Here is a 16254-nt window from a genome sequence, read left to right as displayed (position 1 = left end):
AGAGCTGGGGGGGATGGCGTGGATTTAAACGCGCAGAAAGGGAACTTTCTGGAGGCCAAAGTGGAAATCGGTTTGGACGCTGAGGCATTTGGAAGAACAAATTAATGAAAAACGCTGTAATTTCAAAGTGGTCGGATTTATCATGACTGATGATCTGTCCATTATGGGGAGAATTTCTTTTTTTACTGCTGCATCTGATTTCGATAATCTGGAAAATTATAGTTACGATTACCCTAGAATCATTATGTGGGTAAATTTTAAACATGGACGTTGACGGCAGATGTTGACGGCATTCTTAAGCAAAATGTCAAGCAGTCAAGTTTTCACAGATTTATTTATTAATTTTTATTATTAATTTAGTTGCGGACAATCCTGAGTATATCAGTCATAACATTATGACCAGTTGCAGAGCACTGCTGTGTTATGGTGTAATGTTCTGCCAGGGATGTCTGCTTCCTGGCCTTACTATGTTACCTTTCACCAGCCACATCAGAATAGACTTGTCATCCAAACCCTCTCAGATCTGGAGATCAGATCTTTGGGAAGAAAACAAGCAAACAAAATCAGGCTATAGTGACCAGTCATATCCAGCCAGTTTACATAGATTCATCACCAGGCATGAATGTCTAGAGGGTCTTCAACGATGCATTTGGACCCTTGATTGTCTGTAACGAAGTGACAACACAGCAAACACTACCAAGTTAGAAATTATTGTAGTTTTCCTCTAATCCACTTGGGGCTAAAATGGTACATACAGACTAATTTATATACTTCAAATATTTGTGTAATCCCCCCCCCCCCCCCCCCCCCCCCAACCTCACTTTTTGTAGCCATCAAGAATCCTCTGGCATTATTCTGCCTGATTTTTTTTATTGATTATCTTGACAGAAGTTTTTTAACGGTTTTGATGCCTGTTTAAGGATCATCCTGTTGCTAAGTTCCAAGTTTCAACCATCTTACCCGAACTGTTGGCCTAGCACTAAAGGTAATTTTCAAACCCCAAACAGCTCTGTGGCAGCTGTCAAGCGTGGAGGTGGGAGCATCATGGTGAGGGTCTTTGGCTGGTGGTGGTTGGTGAATGTAATATTGAAGATGGAGCCTCGCCTCAGATCAACAGTCGCATTGTTAAAACTTGCACACAGTTGCATTGTTTGTTGAACAAGACAATGATCCCAAACACATTGAAACTAGTTTCAGAAGGGATACAGCGGGCTGGGATCAGGCTTTCTAAACAAAACAAAAGAAAAAAAAGAGTCAACTATGTTTAAAAGCTATGTTCCTGGCAGGAAACCAACCAATTTAAATGAATTTGTCTGTTACTCCCAAGAAGAGTGTTTTTTTATTTCTCGCCAGGATTTTTCCTGAAGCTTGTTGACAACAAATTCAGCTTTTTTTATTTTAAAACCATTGCTGCAAAAGCCTTCGTCCCTGAAAAAAAAAGAGCATTTCAATGTGGTGACTGAAACTCTGTTGGACTGCGTGTCTATAACACTTCTTGCATTTCCTCTGAACGGTGCAACAAAGCGAGACCCGATGAGCTTCCTCCAAAGCAGGCCCGGTGCCTGCATGATGCCAATGAGGAGACGATTACCCAAACAGCCGTAGTCCCCTCGGTTTAAGGAAATAAAAGAGTTGGCCGGGCGCGGAGCACCGAGAGAAGACGCCAGACGCAAAGCAGCGGTGTTATATTTATTTACGCAATAACACAACAATGCGATCATCTAGATTTCACAACAGGAATAATGTAGAGTCTTCACTGCCAGAACGGTACCTTAACGACGCACAACAAACCCTACAGATAAATACGACCATTTTCAAGCTACAGAGGGAACACACAGTATTATTGTTACCATTAGTTTAGATGGAGGATCACAGCCATGTCAAACACTGCCATTACTCAACAATACCAATAGGTGCATGTACATTGTGCTTCGGTGCCAGTGTGGGTAGCCTTCCTGTTCTAACCTGTGCTTCTGTTCATCTTTTTTTTATTTTTTGCCCACAAATAATAAACACGAGTACTTTGCACACGCAGTGAACACACACATTGAGACAGTGCAGGAACCACTGGCTCCAAATGTTCAATTTTTTCTTTTTTTTGGCTTTTTGTTTTTTTTTTGCACAGGACAGCAGGCAGTAACCCAGAACGACGTACATTCACGACCCAAGTCGACTCGGTCTGTGGATTTCAGAGAAAAAGCATTGCACGTGCTCTCTGTCGCTTCGGCGAAGAATCAGAAGGATGTTTCCATCTAAAAAGCAATAATGAAAACAGGCCCTCATGCTTCCTTAAGGCGGCAAATCCCTGTGATGCTTCCCTAAAGTGGAAACGAGACGTGACAGTTTAGAAGTTGCCAACAAAGCTGAAAGGCAACGAAGCAAAAAGAAACAACAAAGAAAAACACAGAAAACCTGGTAAACGCTATCTTGTCTGATTAATTAGGTAAGACAATGGGAAAAGAGTGTGAATATGACAGTATCACCTCTTTTCATATGTTTATATAAGAATTTAACATTATTTTGATGGGTTTTAAGTAAAATACTCAAATTGGGTCATATGTAGGTTTGTGTTGGTGATGTATCTTAGCCAATTCACATGAAACACGGAGCATTTCTATATATACATACACTCTGAATATATTGGTAAAACTCCATTCTCATCTTTCATAATTTATGAGAAACATTTCAGAATAAACTAAAAGTATGTAAACTAATATTTTATCAGGGTAGCTTTATCTTACGTTCTAAGCCGTGCTTTAACATTGGCCTTTGCCAAAGGCTTCAGTTACATTAATATTATTGGGATTGTTAGTGATGGAGCAAATTCTGGCACTGCTGATTTTTGTCAAAAGAAATTTCTTACACTGAATAAATAAACTAAAAAAAAAAATGTCACAATCTTTCTATTTTTGTTTTAATAAATGATATTTCATACAGGGCGGCCTATGAACGTGGACCCCATCGTATGCGGGCTCTTTCTGATCGTTTTAATCACAGTCACAGACGAATGGAAGAAGTCAAACGTCAGATAAGTCCTAAAACAAAATTTAACATACGCAGCTTTTGATTGGATCATTTGGCCCAACTAAGATAAATGATTAGTTTATACCTTCAGTTTGTTTGTCTTACCTCAGAGACTGTGGTGAATGCAGATGTTTGAGAGTACACAACATTTACTCAATTAAGATGCCATGAGGTCTATTCCAAGTTACATCAGCCAGCTGTTGAGCTTTACCAGAAAAGGGGTCACTCCAGAAGAAGTTACTTATTAGTTTTGGGGGGGGGGGGGGAGAAAAACAGCCAAACATCTAGAGCTACTTGTACTAATTAGTAACTTTGTGCTTTGAATGTCAGTGAAGGTGACGCACACTAAAACTACCTTTGAGCTCCCATAATGGGATTCTCCACTGCAACACTGACTGATGCGGGCGCCACACTTCTTTAAAACGTCCTCTTTTGTTTTACAGTCAATCTGATCTCAGGCCATTTCCCGTTTAGAGAAGCTCGCTTATATTTTTTTGTATATCTGTTGAAAGGAATGTTACAAATGAATCCGAATTAACTATTGTTTTCAATTTTTGGGTTGTCTGAAGATACAAATCGGAGCGCTGTTACCCCTTTTGACAGGAGTATGTTCAATTCTTTTGAAGCCGATATATAGTTATTCTCTAACCTTACTAAATGAGGTGTTCGCAATTCACGTCCACTAACACGTCACTTACAACATCATGGAAGTACCGCTGTCTAGTCTAACCCAACAGTAAAAGGCATCCTATCTTTAAACAGGGAACACACGGGTATGGCATCACCTAATGTAGTCCGGACGGATGAGTCACAAAACGGTTATAGTGTTTTTACCCCACAGCATTAATCGTCACTCAAAGTTCATCCAAACCAAGATTTCAAGAGCCTTGTAGCCCAACGAGTGACAGATTATATTTAATATGTTAACGATGTTTGTCATTTAGGCAAAGAGACGTATTACACTGCCTCCGATGCAGGAGGGGGGACCAGTCCTCCGAAAGGGAACCGGAATCCGCTCAGCTTTGATGAAATCCTCTCAACAAGCGCCCGCGTTTCTTCTCTTGGGCTCATCTTCAAAAGGCTGCGCATTTACCTCCAGGTCCACTTCAGCTCTGACCACTCAACGTCTGTTATAAGCAAGGAAGGGTTTTGAAACTTTAAACAACGCTGCAACCGTCGTTGCCTTTTGTTGCTGAAACCTCCATGTGTGCCTCTGACCGCAGAGCGCCATGCTTAAAGCATGCCTTCATGCCGGCGTGCCGTTTTCGGCTACACAAGGCCAGACTGCATGTGGACGTGCAGAGGGTAGGGGTGGTAGACGAGCGGGGGCTGGGCCTGGGGGATGTAGTAGCTGTTGTAAATCGGCTCGGTGACGTACGGGGCCGGCTGGTAGAAGCAGGTGACGTTGGCCGTGTTGGGGATGGCGTTCTGCTCGCCCAGCACCCTCAGGGCGAGGACCGTGATCATGTTGAGGGTCTGCCTCCTCTCGTGTCCCATCAGACACACCGTGCTCTCGTCTATCACGCGCCGCAGGGTCATCAGGTAGTCGTACTTGCTGGCCTCCTCGCTGCCAACGAAATGGCACTGCAGGTAGGCCTCGATCTTGCGCTGTTGCTCGCCCACGTCCGGGAAGTCGATGAAGAAGCGGGAGCACATGTACCGCTCCAGCGACTTGATCTCGGTCTCGCTGGCCGGCCTGAAGTTCCTCACCAGCAGATCGCTGTACTTCAGCAGGCCCCCTCCTCGGATCTCCTCGGGGTTGTGGGTGGCGATGAGGCGGCGGCGGAGGTGGTCCATCGCCTGCTCAAAGTCTCCGTACATGCATTCGGCTTCGACTGCTATGACGGGCTCACCTTGTGCACTGATGGGTGGGCTCTCTGGAACAGGGCCAGGCGGCTCGGGTCCTTGGTCGTTAACCTGAGGCGTTAAAGTCGGGCTCGTTCGATTCTTTAAATCAGGAGGCTTCTTGGAGTGTTTGGGCTTCACCGTTTGTTCGGCGGGCTCGCAGGAACCTGCGCCTGTCGGAGGGGTGCGTTCCGGACTGTAAGGGAGAACAGTAGGGGCGTCTTTACCCTTAGAGTGTTCTGCCTCAGCGCATAAAACATTAGAGCCACATGTTTCTACGCTTTCCAGTACAGGGTGTTTCGGCTGAAGAGGTTTCACTATCTCGATTGGCGGAAAGAGCTGCGTCGTGATGTCTGACACGTCCGTCAGTAAGGACCACTTTTCAGGCTGGCTGATCAGCTTCCGTGACATTTTCCTTTGCAGCTTCGGGGAAGGGCAGTAGTCTGGCACGATGTCCTGCGATGTGCTGCAAGTTTTTTTAGCCGGGGGAGGAAAGGAGTATTCACAACGTGAGTCTTGTCGAGTCGGGCTGCTTTCAGTCTTGATGTTTTTGATGTTCGCTTCCAACGTTGTACTTGCTTCAAAACTGGCCATTTCTTGGGAAATTGGCTTTTCGGTGTTTGTCGGAGGCGCTTCTCCGGTCGCCTGTGGTTTTAAACACGAACGTGTCGTCAGTGGATCCCTTGCATCAGGGAATACAGTTTTGGGCGGCGCATCCGAGGGATAGTCGCCAGCAAACAGTTGTTTCTGTTCTGCTCTTTCCTCACAAAGCTCGAATGCCTCTGGATGGACGCTCCCTCCGCCACCTACACCTTCCTCTACCTGCTGCAAGCCGTTCCCCTCGGCTCCCTTCACCTCATGCTGGCCATCCGCACCCTCGCTTTCTTTATCTGGAAGCTCAAACGCAGACGCGGCTTCTTCCGGCCTCGGGGGGTCTGCGTTCGTTGCCATCGCTCCATCTTTTTCAGCGTCCTCTTCATCGACGTCTTGCGGACTGCCTGATTGCTCTTCTGTCTTGTTGTTTTCTTTGCCGTTGGCTCCCTTGGATGAATACCTGGCGTTCAGTGCCAGCTTTCCTTCTTCTCTCCTGTCGTTCTCCCAGTAAGACTCCAGCATGCGGTCTAGTATTATCTGAAAGGAGTCCACGCTGAATTCAAACTGTCTCCGGAGGGAGCTGACAAATCGGAGCCCCACCGTTTTGGACCTGTTGTTGGAGAGCAAGATCAGGCTCCACCTGTCGTGCTCGTTGAACACTTTCACCATCTTTTGCACGTATGCCTCCTTCATGGTGAGGCAGGTGATCTTCCGTCTGTTAACCCCACAGGGGAGGAGATCCCGCAGGCTGCCCAGCACCACCTCCTTGATCACCTGGAAGTCCTCCTGCCTGGGCAGCTCTACTCCGAATATGATGTCCAGGTCTCTGTAGCCCAGGCCGTTATCTCTCACCAGGACGTGGCTGGCGGTCGCCCCGTTGAGGCGTATGTCTTTAACCTGGATGTCCCTCTCCACCAGTCGGTCCTTCACCACACGAATGATGTCTTTAGCCCTCACCTGCAGAGTGGGGAAATTTCCTCGCCCGTGGATCGGGATCACCTCAGTCAGCACTTTGTCGAGAGCCTGGACTTGGTCGTGGGTCAGGTTGTGGAACCTCTTTTCAGTTTTATGCTCCATGGTCCTCACCTGTAGAAAAAGAGGCCTGTCATTTGTATCACACTTTGACTATCTGATTAGAATGGTTAGAATTTCTCTAAAGCTAAATTCATTTATCTAGTTGATATGGACATCACATATACACTGGGCAACCGGATGTACTGCTTCGGTATTGACAAGTGCAAGTTTTCACACCGGTGCATAGGGGGCTAATAGGATAAAAATCACAGTTGCACTAAAATCTAGAAGAAGAAAAAATAATAATAATACAATTTACATGAACAGTGCAATCAAAGAGATATTTCATCCATTAATATTGTGTGAGCAGATCTGTCCTGACTTCAGCTACTATTTTAATCCTCTGATAAAGATTTTGGTATCAGTCTGTCGTTTAAGGCCAGGAGGGAGAGAAATCCATGGTTTGGGTCCTTTATAGGAAAAAATGGACAGACCAAAAGTTGCTCTGAACATATGGACAACACAATCCCTACTGACTGAGGCTTGAGGAGATGGTCTCAGAGACACTGACATCTGACAATAAGAGAGGAAAACAGCTTAGAAAACTGCTCTATTTGCTTTTTGTGGAGCTATTTCTAGTTTACACAGATTTCTTTTTTTGTTCATGTCTATACCATTCGGTAAATTAATAATACTGACATTTTTATTTATTTATAGTAGTCAAAGATAATCTGAGTATATGCAGGATGCATAAATCAAATGATGATTTAATTTATTAAGGGGAAAAGACTATGTAAACCAACCTGACCCTATGTGAAAAAGAAATTGTCCCCGAGATGATTTGATGCCGATGTGCCAAAAAGATTTAGTATTTCCTTATTTGTGAAACAAATACCAAAGTATAACTTTACAAGATACTCAACATTCCTTACTATAATGCAGGGGGAAGGCCTCCATTTTTCATAAGAGTTCTTAAAATACTACTACTTAATTCTCACAATTTTACGACTTTATACTCAGAATATTATGACATTATTCTTGGAATTTTCCCCCTAAAAAAAAGATCCCACCCGTCAAAAGGGGGCTGCCAGTCTCTGGCACTGTTATTTTGGGGGTCGCAGATTAAAAAGTTTGGAAACCCCTGCACTAAACCATCGGTGTCATTAGAACGGGGCTTTTGAGGCTAAAGATGAGAAAAAATATTAAACAGCTAGTGGAAAAGGCCTGGCAATATAAAACAGCCAAAAATAATAATAATAATAATAATAATTTCCCCGTTTTTTTTTTTTTGTTTTTTTTTTTTGTTTTTTGTTTTTTTCAAACACATCATTACTTTTTTTTCTGTTCGATGAATCAGACTTTCATTGTGAGGGTCTTGCAGTTTTTTAGGATGACTTTTGCTGCTTTTTCAATCTATTTCTGTCCAGTCTTGGTAACATGTTTTTTGATCCAGTTCACATTTCTGGACATAACATCAGATACGTTTGTCTAGCAAAGCACTTAAAGTTGACTTTTGTTGTGAATTTCTGCTGTATAAATAAAAGGTGCTGAGCTGAATTGTTCCTGTCATGATCCTTAAGTATTAGGTGTTTTTTTTTATCATTTCCCTGTTTTATTATGTTCTAACAGGTTTTGCTTTATTATTTTAATCATTGTGTCTAGTGTCTTAGTTTGTTCTATTGTTCTGCTCTTTGTTCGTTGGGATTTATTTCTCTCAGTTCATTTTTAATGTTTCCTCTTGGTGAAAAGTCTTTCAGGATCTAATCATCCGACCAAGACATGAGAAATGAACTTAGAATTTAGTTACATTATAACTTTGTTATGTTTATAAATGAACAAAGGAGGATGGAGTCTGAGGAGTGGAAGACTTTGGGGAGATCATAAGATCTAAAAGATAAGGAGAGGATCACATTTGAACACTGATATACAGTCATATTCAATAAATTAGAATATGATTTAAAGGTTAATTTATTTCAGTAACTCAGTTCACTAAAGGGATACACATTATACATTTAACACTGACTGAGGTTTTAAAGCCTGTATTTCTGTGCTTTGTGATTTTTTTTCCACCCCCAGCTAATAAAAACGCAGCATGTAAGATGTATCAGACCAAAAAAAAAAGTAACAATTTCCATAAACGGCTTTGTAATTAATCCCAAACCTAGTTTTGTTTAGTCCTTTATCACAGCTGCTAACTAGAAGGGAAAAAATATAGTATATGGGTTTCCCTTTAAGGGGTTCTTTATTGTTTAAATAATTCCCATTCATTCAAAGACCCAGCTGGTAAAACATGGCCTACGTCATTTTTGTGTTAAACTACTGATGCTGCTTTTACGGCTGCTTGTTATCAGGAATACATTTGATTGTGACAATGCTGCTGAAATTTAGACGATATCAGTTATGGGATTAACCAACATTTTCCTGGACTTTCCCTTTCTCCGAAATGATTCAATGTCTCCATCGCTCTGTTAGCTTCCCTTCTCTCAGAAAATGTATGCGATATGAAGATTAAGGTCCACTTCCGACTGGCAAAACCTACGATCAACATTGCGGAGTGGAATGCCTGACACTTGAAATGTGTCACACCAAACACCGCATCTAAGCGGATATGCGACTGCAACATTGGGCACATTGATATTGCGATGATGATATATTCTCCAGCTATAATTAGCTATGGCCATAAGAACTATGATACAGGCATCAGATTATTTTATATATAATAATCTAGGTATATTATATCTGTCCCTACCAAATAAATAAACAGAACATGATAGTCAAATAAAAATAATCACTTTTAAAATTCTACTACTTCTGGACTGCATGGGCTAATCCTCCAGTGTTTATGACATCAATTATTTGTGATGACTGTGATGGGCCTCTCTAAAACTGTCATTTAGGATCAATTATCTTGTGTTAACCCCATAGTTTTCCTTAATATTTAGGTCTGGAGACTGAGATGTTAGTTGAATAAGGGTGATTTTGTAGGCTGGTGAACCAAGTCTGAGTATATTAACCATTTGATTTGTATGATTTTCCTGCTAAAAGACCAAAAGAGAACCCATTTTCAGTTTCCTGGTTTTATTTAAAATGAAATGCAGTCTGACAGATTTCTTAGGGTTCTTGGACAGGAGGCAAGCCCACAGCATGACAGATCCAGCACCATACCTAACAGTGGGCATAGGATGCTCTCTGCATGCTCATCACGTTTCACTCCAAATCCTCAAGTATTTATTCCTGAAAAACTCAGCTGTAGTCTCATCTGACCAAAACACATGGTTCAAGGAAAGACCCACTAGTTTAGCAAAATCATTTATACGATTGTGATGGTAGGGCAGGAAATGCTATTATCTGGAATCCCTTCCAAGCAACTTTGGCATGTAGAGAGTGTCTAAGGACTGTTTTGGAGACTCAGTGAAACCAAAATGGCCCTCTTTGCTGCAGTTCTCTAACAGTGAGCTCTGGATGTTTTTTTTTTTTTTTTGTTTAGTTTTTTTTTACCTCCTTTAACGTTCTGCTGAGTGTGCATGCTGGCAAGACAATATAAACATGGGTCCTCATCCAGAAAGCTGCAAAAATAAAAGCCTACCCTGGCATAATCAGGAGTGATGTTTCTAAAGAAAAAAAATCGCTTTAGTTACATTCATTTTGAAAGAGACGGTTAAAATACCCCACTGATGATTTTGTGTTGATGATTTTTCTGTGAGAAGAGAAAAAAAAGAAGACTGTATATATTCACCCCTTTTGCACCTTTACAAGAGGGTAGCTTTTATTTTAAAAGATAATGCAAAACATATTGTTGCATTGTAAATACAGAAATCGAGACTAATTGTTTTAAATGGTTTTAAGAAGCAGACAAAGGAGCAGCCCTTTTTCTGCCCAGTCAGCCTCTGTGAGGTCAGCTGTCAGTGTTTGGTTTTTCCAACCCGTGCAAACACAGCCAGTGTGGCAGGTCCCACCCGGGGCACAGGGACTGGTGGCCCACAGCAGCCTCTAGTGAATCTCAGGGGTTACATCAGCTCGGTCCTGCAGCAGGACTGCTCCTCTGCCACTTGGCTTCTTTATAGATAAGACTATATGAGTCATACAGCCACTGAACAAAGCATCACTCATTGGCTGTCCTGGATTATTTCCATGTGCGCAAAAACAACCCGAAATGCACCACTTGACGTGGCACCAGGGCCATAAAATCATCCGCCTGCGAACTTGAACATGTGCATTGTTGCATCTGATGGGATTTAGCTCACAGCACGCACTGATGGATGCCAATTTGAGCATTTTTATAGAGGGCACTTTTATTTGATCTTTTTTCATGTTGTAGGTTTTTCTTTAATCCCCAATTCTTCTTAATGCAAAAAAAAATGCATTTTTCAGTTCACATTTTTGCAGCGAAATCAATATTTTCATGATACATTTGCAGTTGCAACATCTCATAAAGGTCATTATTATTAATATTTTTCTAAAACTAGACAAGACACTTTGCCGCTATGATAGAAACAAATTCAAGAACTCACCTGGTCGGCTGTCAAATTACAGTTTTAAAAAAAAGTAATGCCAAGAAAAAAAGAATAAATTAGAAAAAATAAATAAACAAAAAAAGGTATCCAACAGGTTTGTCCGACCCTGTTGGAAAAGGCTGAAGTTAACACGGACAGTTTCCTCTCAGTGCAGCAGCGCTGTTTCCATGGCAATTAGCCGTCACGAAATTCACGGTGAATCACGACTCCGCGCGGGTCACTGTAACTACCGAGTGACGAAACGCTCAAGTTTTCAAACAGACGCCGTGCCCGTTAACGGCCGTGGAAAAGGGGGCAGCCGGACACTTTGCTAAAGTTTGCCTCGTATTGCTGGAGCCCAGCGGACATGTCAGGCTGAACCGCCGGCGTGCCACCGCACTGCCGAGCTGTTGCGGGGTGAACCTCACATCAGACGGAGTGAGTCATCCTCCCTCTCCGCCGTGATCCACACAGTAAATCTAATCATCAGACGAGCGCTCACACCGCCCACCGCAGCGGCGCGTCCACTTTCACCCCCGCTTCCACTTCATGTTTTCATTCTCTTTTACACGAATAGACTGCAACGCCCTTCCTTTAACGTGTTTTCTCGTATTTTTTTATATATATATATTTATATATATTTCATTCACATTTGGGCGAAAGAGGCGGAGGCATCTCGCTCGTGACGTTTCAATGGGATACCGACACCACGTGACGGTGACGTAGGAGGATATTTTGGTAAGACATCAGGAAGTGCGGAAGACGGCGAAGCGACCGAAACAGAGGGGCTCAACTTTCACCAACTTTTTGTTTTATTTGACGAGTTTCTTTGTGGATTTGCTGGCGAAAACTCTATCGTTGGGTCTCCGAAGAACCCGCTGAAGATGCCGAGCATGGAAAGTATCCTTTGAAAGCCGCGGAAAAGGCAGGAGGAGTGCGGCGTAATAACAAGGAAGGCAGGGGCTAAAAACGACCAACGCAACACGGTAGCTTCTTTAAACTATGACATTTATGTGCCACAGACATGTGAGAGGTCACCTCGTGTGTCTGATATTATTTAAAGGTTAATAAGGCGGTCTAGGTAATAAGCAGAACATTGCTAAATTTCTTCTGGCCTCTGTAATCTTTGACCGGGCTGCGTTAAAGGCCTCGTTGCTAATATCGGAAAACATAACACTTGTCTGCTGTATCTCCTTAAATTACAGCTGACTCACGCTGTAACCATCCAGGACACTTTACCTTACAACAGTTCAGGTGATATGCCTGTAATATCCTTATATATATATTTTTAAATGGGCCATCTTGTTTTCTCGGGAAGTTGGAAAATAATTGACGGTAGTTGTGAACTAGTTTTATAACCTGTGTTTCCCACAACGAAGCTGTCAGTGTTACAGTTTTTGAAAATGTTTATTCAGGTAATAATAATTATTATAGGTAAAATAATGACACACATCATAATAATGATGCACATAATTTGGATATGAACTATATTCTTAATTACCCAGTTGTTCAGATATTCCTAAACTGACATTAGTGACATATAAGAGTTCTGTTTAAAAGTCCGGATGTGTTGCTCTATGGTAATTAAATTCAGACATGATCTTTATTCTGTTCCCTTTTATTTAATCACTATTTCAGTCATGATTTTAAACTGGATTTTTTTTTTTTTTTCATGTTGGGAAATCACCTACTCAGTTTTCTTTTGTAGACAAACTACGTAATGCTGAAACAGTATGCAGAGACGGGTGACATCATAATGGATGCCAAGAAACAATATAAAGATGTACTGGTCGGAGATTTTTAACTTTAATTTTTAAATAAGTAAACATAATTGTACCGTCTTAGCAATTAGACAGTTGTAAACAAAATTTTTAACTTTAATTTTTAAATAAGTCGAAGATTGTAGGTATATACCTATGTTATATGGTTCTAAAAAAAAAAAAAGACCAAAATCCGTGTGATCATGATGAAATAAGGTTATATACACCAGGCAGTCCATCCTGATGGTGCTTTTTGAGCCTAAATATAGCCCCACGATGGGTGCAATGAGCAGATATAAACAGACGTGGCGCCATCTACCGGCAGTACTATCAGAACTATCATATGGTGAATAATAAATCAATAAATCAAAATTATACAATGCCAGACTGAGCCTGACCAACTGAAATGCATCGCTGTAAAGCGGCAGCTCGGCGCGATCGAACACCAAGCGTTATTGATTACAGCACCGGTGTACGGCACCTCTAAGGGCCTCATATCAGAACATCACAGAGAAATTAGTTTCCCGTTCATAAACAGGGACACGGCATCACAGTAAGAACCAATCAATCAGTCGATCTATTTCTAATGTTTCTAATTACTTCAGACTGTAGAGGCTAAGAAGAGCATTGCTATGACTATTATCACAGTATAAATCAGAACATTTACTCACGTCAATCAACTCTGCAGTCATATCTGAGCCTCGGCAGCTTCAGCTTCCGCTTCAGCGAACACCCAATATTCATACTGTATTCCCAGCGCTATTCCAGTGTTTTCCCTCTTGGAATCGTGTATTTTTTTTGCAGTTCTTTGCCTTTCCGTTTTTTCGGTACTCCTCGTCATCTTCCTGCAGCAAACTTGGAGAAGGCTCCGGTTCAAGTAGCGCTGCTTGACCACAAGAAAGGGTATTATTCTCATTAATATTATCTTCATTGGCTTATACAGCTAATGATTGTGTGACATTGTAGCTGAAGGACATCTGCAGTGACACTGAAAACACCTCTCATTAAAAAAAAAATTAGAATAGAGAAAAGTTTTTACTTTCTAACAATGTTTGACTTTTCAGTGTTTGATTTTTCACTCTTTTTTTTTCAATGCCAAAGCTCTTTTTCAATATTGTTGCAAGCTGTCTCTGGTTTAGCTCCATAGTTATAGTAGCTCTGCAGATTAAACAGGATCTCTATAGTATTTCAAAACAAATAGATTAACGGAATGACACTTAAAACTTAATCTTAAAGCATCTTATATGAAGTCTCCATCCCTGTAGTGGTCAGTATAAATAAACATATGACATGCCTCTGAATTAAAATACGTTTTTTTTTTTTTAGAAGCTTTTCATAACTTTAATGCAAACCTCTCGCTGATACTTTTTTCCTCTATATCAACTTCCCTTCCAGGTTGTGCTCTCAGTACAACCTGTTTTTACTTATTTATGGAGTTGTTGATAATTTGAGATTTACCAAATGAATACTGCACAAATGCTACAAAGATTGCACCATAATTAGGAATAATATGCCCCTTTTCTCAAATTCATAGATATTCAAAACAACAATAAAAGAGATTATTTTACTGCTGGTTCTCTTGCCTTGTATTGTTGTTCTTTAACTTCATGTCTTAGAAAATCTCTTCAATCTAAAGTTTGCTGCCAAAGAGCTCCAAAGAAATGCAAAGAAATGTGACAAGGAGGAAAAAGTCGAAAAGGCAAAAGTCAAGAAGGTAAGCGGTGTTTCCCTCATCACGCCAGCTGTCGGTGCCGGCTGTGGAGAAGTTCATGGAAGCTTTTTGTTGTCTCTAGGCCATCCAGAAGGGCAACATGGAAGTGGCGAGGATCCACGCAGAGAACGCCATCAGGCAGAAGAACCAGTCTGTGAACTTCTTGAGGATGAGCGCCCGAGTCGACGCAGTGGCAGCGAGAGTCCAGACGGCGGTCACAATGAACCAGGTGCGCCGAACGCGGCTTCGGTTAGAGGCGGAACAACCGTGTGGCCAAATGACCGCAGCTTTCTCAATGCTTTCATCTCACAGGTCACCAAATCTATGGCTGGTGTGGTGAAAGGCATGGATGCCACTCTGAAGAGTATGAATCTTGAAAAGGTACATCCCCTGAGATGCTGCACGTGTATGCATCGTAGTAAAAATAAAGGGTTCTAAACAAACATGCTGCTCTTTTTTTTTCTTTTTTTTTTAGATTTCAGCCCTCATGGACAAATTTGAACACCAGTTTGAAACTCTGGACGTTCAGACAGCCCAGATGGAAGACACCATGAGCAGCACGACAACTCTCACGACACCACAGGTGACGTTCTCTGCCAAGCTTGTTCTCGTGGTTCATTGAAGAACCTTTGGCGTCAAACTAATACGTAATGTGTGTTACAGAACCAAGTGGACTCATTGCTGCATGAGATGGCCGATGAAGCAGGGTAACTTTTCTCATTTCAGCTGTAATATTTTCTTTGTAGGGTAAATGAAATCACATAGACCAGTGTACATTTGGGTTATGGCGGTGTACAGATGGATTTTAAATGTCGTGTTTTGACTCTAACCGTGTTGTTTTGGCATGTTTAAGGCATTCTTATGAATGTAATGCTAAACTTTTGCTTTCTGTCCAGTTTGGACCTGAACATGGAGCTCCCTCAAGGTCAGACAGGATCAGTGGGCACCAGCGTAGCCTCTGCAGAACAGGTATTCTTGCATGATTGCTTGTTAAATCTAAATAACGTGTTCATTTCATTAAGAAAAATAAATGAAAATATGATGACCACTTGTATATGTAAAGCTAAATTAAACTAATTCTCTCCTCTATATCTTCTTTTAATCTCTTTTCTGTTCAAAGGATGAACTATCCAATAGGCTCGCCAAACTCAGAGATCAGATGTAAAGAGCCGCCGCTGTGGAGCAGCATCTACAACCCTGATACACTACCTGAATATAACTCCCTCTCGTTGACATCATGTCTGTTTTTTCCCCTCCTTTTTTTTACATATTCTGTCTGGTGAGAAGCAACTGTAAAGAATAATAGTTCCCTATGGTTAACGGCCCCTGTTGGTTTTTGATTTCCTGCTTCTTATTGATATTAACCAAATTAAAAAAAGTGTAATTGGAAAGTTTTTAATGAAATAAAAGATTTGAGGTTTGTGGAAAACATATTTAAATATACTTACGATATTCACAAGAAAATCAATAAGAACTATTACCTTATATTTATCGTTCATTTTCAGAAATACTCTCCAGGTTTTGTATAATAGCATGTTTTTTTTGTTTTGTTTTGTTTTCTTTCATTCAGGTGTGCATACTTGGGGCAAAATATATGCATATTTCATTTCTGGGACTGTTGAGAGGTCTTTCTTCCCAGTGGTGAACTGACTTTTTGTTCTGATTACTTCTACTTTCTTTGCGATGAATATTTTTAGAAGGTCATAGGAGGTTACGCTGTCTGCCTCTATGGTCACCTTCATTTTCTCTCATTGTTCGGGAAAGGTTAAAATTTAAGTGAATGAACAATAAAATTTTATAATACCCATATAAA

The 16254-nt window shown here is 41.4% G+C and overlaps 2 protein-coding genes across 2 annotated transcripts; one reads left to right on the top strand and one right to left on the bottom strand.

The window, feature by feature from the left end:
- Positions 1-3288: 3288 nt before the first annotated feature.
- LOC105927783 lies at positions 3289-11397 on the bottom strand. The gene is made up of 2 exons (XM_012864714.3): positions 10989-11397; positions 3289-6549 (listed from the first exon to the last, which is right to left on the bottom strand). Exon 2 carries the CDS (start codon positions 6538-6540, stop codon positions 4294-4296), a length of 2247 nt encoding a protein of 748 aa, XP_012720168.2. The 5' UTR covers positions 6541-6549; positions 10989-11397; the 3' UTR covers positions 3289-4293.
- A 297-nt stretch (positions 11398-11694) lies between these two features.
- Positions 11695-16254, top strand: LOC118556490 (charged multivesicular body protein 1b). The gene is made up of 8 exons (XM_036143307.1): positions 11695-11870; positions 14347-14444; positions 14524-14670; positions 14754-14822; positions 14917-15024; positions 15105-15148; positions 15338-15410; positions 15562-16254. Exons 1-8 carry the CDS (start codon positions 11855-11857, stop codon positions 15604-15606), a joined length of 600 nt encoding a protein of 199 aa, XP_035999200.1. The 5' UTR covers positions 11695-11854; the 3' UTR covers positions 15607-16254.

This window comes from Fundulus heteroclitus, chromosome 11 (genome assembly GCF_011125445.2).
Source record: "Fundulus heteroclitus isolate FHET01 chromosome 11, MU-UCD_Fhet_4.1, whole genome shotgun sequence".
In the NCBI taxonomy this organism is placed as follows: Eukaryota; Metazoa; Chordata; class Actinopteri; order Cyprinodontiformes; family Fundulidae; genus Fundulus; species Fundulus heteroclitus.
This window is presented reverse-complemented; position numbering and strand designations above follow the sequence as displayed.

Excerpts from the sequence above, each read along its gene's own strand:
- LOC105927783 (XM_012864714.3), bottom strand. The coding sequence starts at position 6,540 with ATGGAGCATAAAACTGAAAAGAGGTTCCACAACCTGACCCACGACCAA.
- LOC118556490 (XM_036143307.1), top strand. Across the intron at positions 14,823-14,916 it reads AGAGTATGAATCTTGAAAAG|ATTTCAGCCCTCATGGACAA; the intron begins GTACATCCCCTG and ends TTTTTTTTTTAG. Across the intron at positions 15,025-15,104 it reads CAACTCTCACGACACCACAG|AACCAAGTGGACTCATTGCT; the intron begins GTGACGTTCTCT and ends TGTGTGTTACAG.